The 12,881-nt window shown below is 54.3% G+C and overlaps 1 protein-coding gene across 1 annotated transcript; it reads left to right on the forward strand.

The window, feature by feature from the left end:
• Positions 1 to 786: 786 nt before the first annotated feature.
• On the forward strand, positions 787 to 12,501 carry RAPSN (receptor associated protein of the synapse). The gene is made up of 8 exons (XM_066360517.1): positions 787 to 1,143; positions 1,700 to 2,038; positions 8,522 to 8,680; positions 9,309 to 9,407; positions 9,487 to 9,609; positions 10,080 to 10,133; positions 11,128 to 11,327; positions 12,202 to 12,501. The coding sequence occupies exons 1-8, from the start codon at positions 952 to 954 to the stop codon at positions 12,272 to 12,274; spliced, it is 1,239 nt and encodes a 412-aa protein (XP_066216614.1). The 5' UTR covers positions 787 to 951; the 3' UTR covers positions 12,275 to 12,501.
• Positions 12,502 to 12,881: the final 380 nt, after the last annotated feature.

Here is a 12,881-nt window from a genome sequence, read left to right on the forward strand (position 1 = left end):
TTGCCGTGGAGCAGACACAGCTCATGTTGACGTCTCACTTATCAGCACGTGGCGTGTACCCACCATGTGCTAGGCACTGCTCTAAGTCCTTGTCAGCCAGTATGTCACTTAGTTCTATCAATCCAGTGAGGAAGGTACCATTTCCTTCTTGCCCAAAGTCACACTGACCGCACAGCTAAAAAATGGCACAGTCAGAATTCAAACCGTGGCAGCTGGGTTCCAGGGCCCGTGCTTTTACCCTCAGCACTATGGTGCCTCATAACCACCCTGTTATTCTCATTCTACAGATGAGGAAACTGAGGCCAGAGAGCTCCATGACTGGGCTTGGGTCACACCATGAGTTGGATGTTGGGAGTGGTGTGAGCACATGCATGTCTGTGACGTTGGTGCCCTGGGATTCACAGGAACAGAGTGTGGGGGAGGGTGCGGCTGGGCAGGACGCTGTGATGGGGGGCAGGCAGGGCTCGGCTGGGCACTGCCCCTGCCTCTTGCCGCCTGTGTGCCCAGGCCCCCCCCCCCCGCTCCCTCCCAGTTCTTAGCCCACCCCTGGGGCGGCCCCTTGGCAAGACTGCGGAGAGGACCTGCCCTGCCAGGAAGGTCGGGGCCAGTGCCGGAGGGGCCAACGAGACACGCCAGGGGCTGCCCGCGGCGCAGGGTGCCCGCATCCCTGGGACACCACCTCCTGTCTTGGGGGTGGGTGCGGCAGAGGCCCTCGTGACCTTGTGGCTGACATTCCTCGGTGGCCACGTGGCCCCAACTGGCAGGGACAGCTGCAGACAGGGGCCGGGCCGGCTTTGTTCCGGAGCGGCACCCGTTCTCATCAGGCCCTGCCGGTCTCCTCCCTCTGCTGCTTTCCTCGGTGGGCAGCTGGCACGGTGGGTCCCCGCCATGAGTGCCTAGAGGCAGGGAGCCACCAGGGTCTCACCGCGGGGGGTGCGGGGCTCTGGGAGGATGGGGCAGGACCAGACGAAGCAGCAGATCGAGAAAGGGCTCCAGCTGTATCAGTCTAACCAGACCGAGAAGGCGCTGCAGGTGTGGATGAAGGTGCTGGAAAAGAGCGCGGACCTCGTGGGGCGCTTCCGCGTGCTGGGCTGCCTGGTCACGGCCCACTCGGAGATGGGCCGCTACAAGGAGATGCTGAAGGTGGGAGCGCCCTGTGGTGGGCACGGGAGGGTGGGGCCGGCCTGAGTTTCTCCCGGGCTCCCCTCCCGCCTCCCCAGGTCCCCCTGTGCCCCACGAGCTAGCGGCCAAGGACCGAGGCTCTGAAACCACATCTGAGGCCCTGGGTCTTAGATGCTGAGTCTTGGCTTGGGACTTGGGCCTGTGGCCCTGAACTTCAGGGTTCGGGGGTCTTGAGGCCAAAAGGGTAGGTTCCAGCCTTCCTGTCTGGGGTTCTGAGTCTGGGTCTAGGGGGCGTTGGCTCCAGGTTTGAGGCTGGGGGTGAGTGGGTGGTGGGGACCGGAGCTCTAGGCTGGGGCAGGGAAGGGGAGAGCCCCGCATCTGAGCGTGGCAGGGTGAGGCTCCAGGCCTGACGCTTCCCGTCTGTGGCAGGGAGCAGAGAACGCACCTGGGGCCGGGTGTGGGGGGCTGGGGGCTGGAGCTTCGGGGGCTGGAGCTTCCGGATGTGAAGCTTGGCAGGGTGGAGGCTCCGGTCCGATGCTCAGGCTGACGGCCACATGCCCACCGCCCCCGTGGGCAGTTTGCCGTGGTGCAGATCGACACCGCTCGGGAGCTGGAGGATGCCAACTTCCTCCTGGAGAGCTACCTGAACCTGGCGCGCAGCAACGAGAAGCTGTGCGAGTTTCACAAGACCATCTCCTACTGCAAGACCTGCCTCGGCCTGCCTGGCACCAGGGCGGGCGCCCAGCTCGGGGGCCAGGTCAGCCTGAGCATGGGCAACGCCTTCCTGGGCCTCAGCCTCTTCCAGAAGGCCCTGGAGAGCTTCGAGAAGGCCCTGCGCTATGCCCACAACAACGACGACGCCATGCTCGAGTGCCGCGTCTGCTGCAGCCTGGGCAGCTTCTACGCCCAGGTCAAGGTGGGCCCCGGGCCCCGGGTGGGCGATGGTGGGCTCAGGCTCCCGTTGTGTTACCCAGTTGGTCCTCCCGTTGAGGGAGGGACCAGGCGAATGAGAGTGACGGGGAAAACACTTGCCCAGGAAGGTAGACTGGGTCAGGAAGGGCAGAGCCAGAATTCAAGCCTTGATCTGTCTGACTCGGGGGCGGGGGGTGGTGGTGGATGGGAGGCTCCTGTGTGAGGACCGGCCCTAAACCTGCACTGCTGCGGGCTTGCTGGGCGATCCTGGACGTGGCACGCTTTCCTCTCTGAACCTTGGTAGGTGCGTCTATAGAACGCGGGAGAGTAGGACCTACCGTACGGCATGTTTGTAAGGATTCATTCATCAAATATTTATTGGGCATTTATGATATCCCAGGCACTCTTGGCCTGGAGTGCAGCAGTGAGAACAATAGCAAAGTCCCTGGCCCCATGAAGCTTGCCTTCTACTGGGGAAAAAGAGGATAAATTACAATGAGTAAGTTAATTTCATAGCCTGATAGAAACTGCTTCTTAGGAGGAAGGAAAGCAGGGAAAGGGTGAGAGGAGTCGAGGAGAGGGTGCTGCAGCTGCAAACAGCTGGATGTTGGAAGGCCTCGTAGAGGTGATGTCAATGACTTGAAGGAGATGAGAGGGGGCCATGCATAAATATGGGGAAAGAGTGAAAAAGAGAGAACAGCTGGCTCTGGCCAGTTGGCTCAGCAGTAGAGCGTCAGCCCGGCGTGTGGAAGTCCTGGGTTCTATTCCCAGTCAGGGCACATAGGAAAGACGCCCATCTGCCTCTCCACCCCTCCCCCTCTCCTTCCTCTCTGTCTCTCTCTTCCCCTCCCGCAGCCAAGGCTCCACTGGAGCAAAGTTTGCCCAGGCGCTGAGGATGGCCCCATGGCCCCAGCCTCAGGTGCTAAAAAAATGGCTCTGGTTGCAATGGAGCAAGGGCCCCAGATGGGCAGAGCATCGCCCCCTCGTGGGCATGCTGGGTGGATTCTGGTCGGGTGCATGTGGGAGTCTATCTGCCTCCCTGTTTCTCACTTCTGAAAAATACAAAAAAAAAAAAGAAGAAGAGGGAACAACTAAGGCAAAGCTCTGCCTGGAGGGGGTGGGGCATCCCTGGCACATTCCAGGAAGGAGAGGCCGGCATGGCTGCAGTAGGTGGTGCGAAGGAGAGAGGACGTGGGTCAGAGGGTAAGGGGTCAGGGAGAAGGCAGATTATGAATGAACTGATGGGTCCAGTGACCACGGGCTTCTGGTCCTGGGCATTTGTTCTTTCCCCAGGCAGCCAGGCCGTGCCTGGCTCATAGCAGATGTTAGCGCCTGGCACATAGTAGATGTTTAATAAATCTAGGGGGAAATGAGTGTGTAGATGGTTATGAATCAGAGCTGGGTTGTGAGGACATGAGCGTCATCCAGGACGACACCGAGGATTTTGTTTTCAGCAACTAGACGGCTAGGGACCCATTCAGTGAGATGCCGTAGAATCGCAGAGAAACAGGTGTTTTGAAACTGGTTTTTATTATGAAGAAAATTAACTAGACAGGAAAGTCGAGAGAACCATGTAATGAATCTCCATATATCTACTTTGATTTAACAATTATTAATATTTAGCCATATTGGACATATAATTTTTATTTTCATTAAAAATTCAATATTATATTAGTTTCAGGCATACAGCATGCTGCTTAGACATTTATCTACCTTAGGAAGGGACCCCTCCAATTGGTCTAGTACCCACCGGGCACCGTACGTAGTTACTACAGCATCATTGACTGTATTCCCTGTGCTGTGCTCCGTATCCCCATGACTGTTTTGTAATTGCCCATTCGTACTTCTTAATCTCTGGTTTACATATTTATTTTAACTCAAGTGTTGTGATACAAAATAATAAACTTCATGATATTTTATCCCAAAGTAGTTTAACATGCATCTCTGGGGTGAGGGGGAAGGACATTTTCTTTTATTAAGGACACTTTCCTACATAATTGCAATACTATTGTCACACACACTGTAACGAACAACTTTATTTATCTTAAATTTCTGTACTTAATCTGAAAACACGCCTGCACCCTCGGCCCCTTTGAATTGGAATAGAAACAAGAGCCAACACGCAGTGCTGTGGTCAGGGTCTCTCTTACGGCTCTTCAGTAGAAGGTCCCTACACTCCCTTTTCATTTTCCATTGTTTATTGAAGAAGCCAGATTAACAAACTGCCTTGTAGAATGTTCTACCTCATTGTCCTTGCTTTCTCAAGGAGTCATGTAATTGTTTCTTTATTTCTTTTCCCTGCCCTGTGAACTGGAATTTATATAATGACTTGGTTAGATTTAGGTGACAAATTTTTGTTAAGAATGCTACATGCGGCCCTGGCCGGTTGGCTCAGCGGTAGAGCGTCGGCCTGGCGTGCAGGAGTCCCGGGTTCGATTCCTGGCCAGGGCACACAGGAGAAGCGCCCATCTGCTTCTCCACCCCTCCCCCTCTCCTTCCTCTCTGTCTCTCTCTTCCCCTCCCGCAGCCAAGGCTCCATTGGAGCAAAGATGGCCCAGGTGCTGGGGATGGCTCTGTGGCCTCTGCCTCAGGTGCTAGAATGGCTCTGGATGCAACAGAGCGACGCCCCAGAGGGGCAGAACATCACCCCCTGGTGGGCATGCCAGGTGGATCCCAGTCGGGCGCATGCGGGAGTCTGTCTGACTGCCTCCCCGTTTCCAGCTTCGGAAAAATGGAAAAAAAAAAAAAAAGAATGCTACATGCGGCCCTGGCTGGTTAGCTCAGCGGTAGAGCGTCGGCCTGGCATGTGGGAGTCCCGGGTTCGATTCCCGGCCAGGGCACACAGGAGAAGTGCCCATCTGCTTCTCCACCCCTCCCCCTCTCCTTCCTCTCTGTCTCTCTCTTCCCCTCCCGCAACCAAGGCTCCATTGGAGCAAAGTTTGCACGGGCACTGAGGATGGCTCTGTGGCCTCTGCCTCAGGCGCTAGAGTGGCGCTGATTGTGGCAGAACGACGCCCCAGATGGGCAGAGCATCGCCCCTGGTGGGCATGCCGGGTGGATCCCGGTCGGGCGCATGCGGGAGTCTGTCTGACTGCCTCCCTGTTTCCAACTTCAGAAAAATACAAAAAATACACACAAAAAAAGAATGCTACATGCATGATGTTGTGCTCTTGTTACATCATGTCGGGTGGTTGAGGGAGTGACTGCCCGGTCCTTCCATTTCAGGGTTTGCGCTTTTTCTTTCATGACCCCTTGGAACACTCGGTTCTGCAGTAACATTTACCATACTAGTTTTAGCATCCATTGATGTTTGTTGTCTGTTCATTCATTTAAATACTAATCAAATGGCCATTTTTAAGTTCTCTCGTTCCTGCTACAATTATTGTCTGGGATTTTTCTATATGGAAGAACTTTCCCTCATCTATTGGGCCTAGTTGGTTACTTTGGTCAATATAGTTCCTGAAGGAAAGGCAGAAGAAATACTTTTTCTTTTTCCTTTCATTACTTTTCAGAATAAAAAGTTGAGGTGATAGTTGGCTTCGGTGGTCACACTTATTGGTTTGTTTTGCTTCCTCTTTTTGGAGTATCACTAGAATTCATTAATCTTTCTTTCTTTCTTTCTTTCTTTCTTTCTTTCTTTCTTTCTTTCTTTCTTTCTTTCTTTCTAGAGTCAGAGAGAGGGATAGACAGACAGGAACGGAGAGAGATGAGAAGCATCAATCATCATTTTTTCGTTGCAACACCTTAGTTGTTCATTGATTGCTTTCTCATATGTGCCTTGACCGCGGGCCTTCAGCAGACCGAGTAACCCCTTGCTCGAGCCAGCGACCTTGGGCTCAAGCTGGTGAGCTTTGCTCAAACCAGATGAGCCCGTGCTCAAGCTGGTGACCTCGGGGTCTCGAACCTGGGTCCTCCACATCCCAGTTCAATGCTCTATCCACTGCACCACTGCCTGGTCAGGCTCTTTCTTTCTTTCTTTCTTTTTTAATGTTTATTGTATTGATGAGAGAGAGAGAGAGAGAGAGAGAGAAAGAGAGAGAAAGAGAGGAGGAGGGAGAGACAAGAACATTAATGTGCTCCTATATGTATGTGCCCTGACTGGGGACAGAACCGGCAACCTCTGTGTTTCGGGAAGGTGCTAACCAACTGAGCCTTCCAGCCAGGGCATGGGTTTTCTTTATATTTAGTATTCTTTAGTCAGTTGCAATCATTGTTCTCTTGATGTTCATATTATCTTAACTTGAGTCCGTGGAATTTCCTTCAGTGTGGCTCTTGTGTCCTTTGACCAGATTCACTTAGTCTTGGGAAGTGTTTTGTTTTTTTGCACAATAAACTGTTTCGGGCTCATTTTTTAAAAAATTTTTTAAATTAAATTTTTATTCATTTTAGAGAGGAGAGAGAAAGAGAGAGAGAGAGAGAGAAAGGGGGAAGAGCAGGAAGCATCATCTCCCATATGTGCCTTGACCAGGCAAGCCTAGGGTTTCAAACCAGCGACCTCAGCATTTCCAGGTCGAAGCTTTATCCACTGCGCCACCACAGGTCAGACCTCGGGCTCATTTTCTATCTTCCTTGCCTCAGACCAGGAATCAGCTATTTCTATGGGTTCTTTTTAGTAGGAAATGGTATTTAAAGGCAAGATGTGGGTTCTCAGGCTGCTCATTGCTACTGGGTTGTCGTTGCTTCTGTCTTTTCAGTTGCCAGGATGTTTCACAGTGATGTTTCCAGTTCAAATCTAATGTTTCAGAGCTTTCCTTTCTTCAAAACTGTAGTATATAAAATTTGTTATTTTTTTAATTTTTTGTATAAGTTCTACTGGAAAGTTCTGTTCGTTTCTATCACCACAAGTTTCGACACGTAAGCACATGTTTATTTGGCACATGTGTGCCTCTCTATTTTTATCACTTAATGTATATATACTGACGTAGCAAATTAACTAAAACAAAGATGATTCACGTTAGTCTTATGTGTGAAGCCATAGTGTACCCATTACTACTGATAAAGTTCATTTACGCCACTGTAATTTTTACGAATTTCAAAAGTAAGAAATGCTACAGAAGCATGTCTGTCGCATCCACCATATTCCCCGGACTTAGTACACTCTGACTATCACTTGTTTTTGTCCTTACAAAATTTTTTGAAGGGCAAAAAACTAAAAAATGAAGAAGATATCAAATAATCACTGGTTCAATTTTTTGCATCAAAAGATAAAACATTTTTCAAAAATTGCCCTCATGCTGGCAAGAAATCATTAATAATAATGGCAATTATATTATTTAATAAAGTTTATTGACGGTAAGAAAAATTTGTATTTTGTTTTATTCCAAAAATGGACAGAACTTTCCAGTAGACCTTATATTTTTCTGAAGTTGGAAACGGGGAGGCAGTCAGACAGACTCCCGCATGCGCCCGACCGGGATCCACCCAGCACGCCCACCAGGGGGCGATGCTCTGCCCATCTGGGGCATCGCTCTGCTGCGATCAGAGCCACTCTAGCGCCTGGGGCAGAGGCCATGGAGCCATCCCCAGCGCCCGGGCCAACTTTGCTCCAATGGAGCCTTGGCTGCGGGAGGGGAAGAGAGAGACAGAGAGGAAGGAGAGGGGGAGGGGTGGAGAAACAGATGGGCGCTTCTCCTGTGTGCCCTGGCCAGGAATCAAACCCGGGACTTCTGCATGCCAGGCTGACACTCTACCACTGAGCCAACCAGCCAGGGCCTGATTTTATATTTTAAATGAGGTAAGAAATGCTGATAGATTTGTTCCAGAGCCCCCAGAGGGCTCCCAACTGACCTGAGCGGGAGCCCCCTCAGCAGCAGGAGAGAAACGGAGGGCCGGCCGGGGTCTGATGGACACGCTGCATGCACAGTGGAGCTCCTCTGATTTCCTTGGTTTCCCCAGTGCGGTGTGAGGCTCATAATGGGCGGGCGGAAAGGGTGTTTGGAGGTTTGAGGAGAAAGAAAGGATAGGAGAATGATTTCATTGCCTCGGTGAGTCTGTCCCGGTGTTCTGCTAAGCCATGGCACTCAGGGAGCCTTCGGGGAGGAGCTTCTGTGAGGTCCAAGAGGCAACCTCGAGTGGGGTGGGGGTGAGGCTGGGGCTCTGGTGTCCCCCACCCAACCCTTCTATGTGTCTCCGAAGCTGAGGGGCCCAACTGGGACTGGGTGAGAAGAGAAGCCAGCTGTGTTTTCTTGCCTTTTCATTTATTCTTTCAACAATTACATACAGTATTTATTGTGCATCTACTAAGTGGGTTATTATCCAACATCAACAAACCAGAAGAAAATCCCTGTGTTCACGGAGCCCACACCTTAGCCCTGGCCGTTCCTTCTGCCTGGGTGATTCTTTCTCTGGGTCCCAGAAAGAAGGAATGAACACCCAGTGCAGTCAGTCTATGGGCCCCTGGCTGCCGGAGAAGCCAGGACCTACAGCCCTCAATGCAGGGGCAGCTCCTGACACACTCTTAGCCTGCCCCCTCCACGTGTCCCTCCAGGACTACGAGAAAGCCCTGTTCTTCCCCTGCAAGGCCGCGGAGCTTGTCAATGACTACGGCAAAGGCTGGAGCCTCAAGTACCGGGCCATGAGCCAGTACCACATGGCTGTGGCGTACCGCCTGCTGGGCCACCTGGGCAGTGCCATGGAGTGTTGTGAGGTGAGGCATCAGGGAAGGGGGGCAGGTGGTGGTGTGGACCAGGGTCTGGGGCCCAGAGCTGGTGGGCCTCCTCCTTCCACATCAACCCCCTGAGGCCCCAAGTCTTGCCTTGGTCCAGCCTTTCTGTAACTGAGCCCCTGAAGGGGGCTCACTCCCTTCCAGTCCGTTGTCTGGGAAGGGGTCTTCCCTCCACCTTCAACCTCACTCCCTTCCAGTCCGTTGTCTGGGAAGGGGTCTTCCCTCCACCTTCAACCTCACTCCCTTCCAGTCCATTCTCAGGGGAGGGATCTACCCTCTGCCCCCCACCACACACACTCTGTGGGACACGTTAAGTAGGAAGAGAGCCAGTCTGTGAAGTTCCACTGACCTGGGTTCAAATCCCAGCTTTGCCCCTTACAAGCCAGGTGACATTGATGGAGTCACGTCTGCTCTCTGAGCCTCAGTTTCCACAGTGCTGGGTGCTGTGAGGCCCCGCTGGTTCGGTGTGTGGGGCCTGAGAACCATGACTGCTGTATTGGGCTTGAGGATGTTGGTAATCCCTGGGCTGCCTGTCAGAGGGACCCACTGGGTGAGCGGGCCCCAGCGGTGGGGGCAGATGAGCAGGCCTGAGTGACTGGCCTCCTCACAGGAATCTATGAAGATTGCGCTGCAGCACGGGGACCGGCCACTGCAGGCGCTCTGTCTGCTCTGCTTTGCTGACATCCACCGGAGCCGCGGGGACCTGGAGGTGAGGTCACCGGGATGCCGGGTAGGGAGGTGCAGGACTGGCCCAGCCTGACTGCTGCCCCCCAAATCTGGTTGTGCAGACAGCCTTCCCCAGGTACGACTCCGCCATGAGCATCATGACCGAGATCGGAAACCGCCTGGGGCAGGTGCAGGTGCTGCTGGGTGTGGCCAAATGCTGGGTGGCCAGGAAGGCGCCGGACACGGTGAGGCGGGCCCTGTCCTGCAGCCCCCAGCTGTCCCAGTGCTCCCAGCCGGCGATCTGTGGGTCTGGTCCTGGACAGAACTCTTTCAGACACTTTGTCTAACATCAGCCTTACTCCAATCTAGGCGTTCCAAGTCATTTTCCAGGCTCAGAGAAGGCCACGGGTTGTCCAGTCACACAGCTAGTAAAGGGGCAGAGCTGGGGGTTGAACTCAGGATGCTTTAACTGCTTCCCATGATTTCACAATACCCTGCAAGACAGAAACGTTTCCCCCTCTGTAGCTGGATAAACTGAGGCAGGAGGAGACTTGCCCGCACAGCTCTTGCTGCTGCCTCTGCACACAAGGCAGCTGCCCAGCCACGTCACCCTCCCCGCGCCCGCCTCTCCCCTCTCCCTCTCCCTTCCTTTCCTATAGCCAAGGCCTCTGTCAGACAGCTCTGTCCACAGCCCTGGCCTGTGCTCACCTTCCAGGCTCTGGACGCCATTGAGAAAGCCCAGGACCTGGCTGAGGAAGTGGGGAACAAGGTCAGACCTGACTCTGTCTCCTGGGTGTGGAGAAAGAGCCCCAGCTGGGGTCTTGGGTGGACAGAGAGGGCCCCCTGAGTCCACTCACGCCCTGAGCCCTTCCCGATCTCCAGGAGTTGTCCCCAGCTGTCCCAGACCCCAGCTGTTTCTCCTCCTCCCAAAGAGTGCTACAAAGGGCTGGGCGAGAATTCTGTAGCTCCGAGGACATAAGAGTTACTCAGAACTTTCTTGATGGTCATTAAAACTAACAGTGGCCTCCACTCACGGAGAGATGGGCCCCATAGGGCTCTTGAAGGTATCACTCCCAGTCCTCACTGTCTCTTTGCAAGGTGACTATAGTGAGCCCCATTTTACAGATGAGAAAAGTGAGGTCCCAAGGGGTGCTCAAGGGCCCACTACCTGGTAACTGGCCTGTCTTAACTCCAAAGCTATATGGTCTCTCCAAATTTAATAATTTTATCCAAACCTTTCAACATTGGAAATAGGTTCAGTGTTTCTCAAAGTCTTCTAGAAGATGTGCGTTTCTCTGGAATTGGGTAATAGTCCAATTGAAATGCCAAATCTATGTCTGTGCCTTTGGCATGGTTAGAGCCACTGCGGTCTACCCAAATGCCTCGGGCTGGTCGGAAGTGCCAACAGGCCGTTGTGTGTATTTAACGAATGGAAATAATTATTACAGAGTCAGTGCAGCAGGTTTGGTCAATAAAACCCTCCAAAAACATGGGGTTCCCAGTTGGTTCTAGGGGTGAAGACCACTGACCTCACCACCCCCTCATTCTGCACGAGGGAAAACCAAGGCCCAGAGAGGGCAGGACATTCCCCAGGTCCACCAGCCAGACAGGAATGTGCCCAGGACTGGACCCTCTATGACCTGACTGTCCGGTGGCCCCTCAGGGACAGCTTCTCGGGGTGGGGAAGGAGGGGAGGGGGACAGCTGCTGACAGGACACTGACTTCTCGCCCCCACCCCGCCGGTCCTCCCCCTGCCGGCCCAGCTGAGCCAGCTGAAGCTGCACTGTCTGAGCGAGAGCATCTACCGCAGCAAGGGGCTTCAGCGGGAGCTGCGTGCCCACGTCGTGCGCTTCCACGAGTGCGTGGAGGAGACGGAGCTCTACTGTGGCCTGTGTGGGGAGTCGATAGGCGAGAGGAACTGCCGGCTGCAGGCCCTGCCCTGCTCCCACATCTTCCACCTCCGGTGAGAGCTCCCGGCACCCGGCTGCGGTGGCCGGGCGGGGCGGAGGGGGCGGGGCCTCTTCGAGGTGCCCTGGGGCCCAATCACAATAGCAAAACTAACAGTAGACATAGTGCTTTCTGCGTCCCAAGTGTTCCTAAAAGCTTCCCATATAGCCCTGGCCGGTTGGCTCAGTGGTAGAGCATCGGCCTGACATGCAGAAGTCCCAGGTTCGATTCCCGGCCAGGGCACACAGGAGAAGTGCCCATCTGCTTCTCCACCCCTCCCCCTCTCCCTCCTCTCTGTCTCTCTCTTCCCCTCCCGCAGCCGAGGCTCCATTGGAGCAAAGTTTGCCTGGGCGCTGGGGATGGCTCTGTGGCCTCTGCCTCAGGTGCTAGAATGGCTCTGATTGCGGTAGAGCAACGCCCCAGATGGGCAGAGCATCACCCCCTGGTGGGCGTGCCGGGTGGATCCCGGTCGGGCGCATGCGGGAGTCTGTCTGACTGCCTCCCCATTTCCAGCTTCGGAAAAATACCAAAAAATAAATAAATAAATAAATAAAGGGCAAACATAAAGTTACAAAAAAAAAAAGCTTCCCATGTAGTATATTAACTCCCTGAATCCTCCCAGCAGCCCTATGAGATGGCCATGCTTATGGTCATTCTCCCCAAAGGGAATTCAGAGCGGCCTCTGGAAGGTCATGGCATTCAGACACCTGGAAGTGCACCCCATCCAGGCCAGGGAGGTGGGCAAGTCGGGTTGCAGGCAGGGGCCTGGGGGCCCTCTCCTTCCCTGGACACCTTCCAAGTCCCTGCAGAGGAGAGGGCCACAGAGAGCGTCCCCGGCCCGGGCTGGAAGGACGGGCTCAGTGAGTGGACGGAGCCCTTCGCCTCCCAAGGTGCCTGCAGAACAATGGGACCCGGAGCTGCCCCAACTGCCGCCGCTCATCCATGAAGCCTGGCTTTGTGTGACTCGGTCAGCGGTCCTGGGCTTCCGCCTCCCCTCCCCTCCTCCTCCTTCACCATCATGCTGGAGACGCCCTGGCCATGCCTCGGACGCCTGTTTACTCCTGGGGCAGCGCCAGGGCCTCCTCGGACCTCCGCCGGGGCCTGGGCCTGCCCACCGCTGCACCTCGAGGCCCCGCTGCCCTCCCCTACCTCTTTGTACTTTGCTCTTTATAGAAAAATAAACCGTTTGTACCTGGTCCCAGCGATTCTGACTTTCCCTGCCAAGTCTGAGGGTGGGGGAGAGTGGGGCGAGGCTCCCCGTGGGAGCTTCCTCAGACACAAGCATTACTCCGCCCACGATGCGAGGGCCTCCACCTGCCCCTCCGGGTTCTTGGGGTGTCGTGTCAGCGAGTCTGGAGACAAAGACTTCTGCGGGCAAGAGCCGCGGGCCTGCAGGGGTGGACGGGAGCAGCGGACACGCAGGGGTGGCCAAGAGGACGCCATAAGCAGTAAACATAGTAAGCAAGCAACATAGAATGATGTTAGGGACTGAACCATGTCCCCCAAAGTTCCTATATTGAAGCCCTAACCCCCCCCAACTGTATGAAGAGATGGGGCCTTTAAGGAGGTA

Source organism: Saccopteryx leptura, chromosome 1, assembly GCF_036850995.1.
Source record: "Saccopteryx leptura isolate mSacLep1 chromosome 1, mSacLep1_pri_phased_curated, whole genome shotgun sequence".
In the NCBI taxonomy this organism is placed as follows: Eukaryota; Metazoa; Chordata; class Mammalia; order Chiroptera; family Emballonuridae; genus Saccopteryx; species Saccopteryx leptura.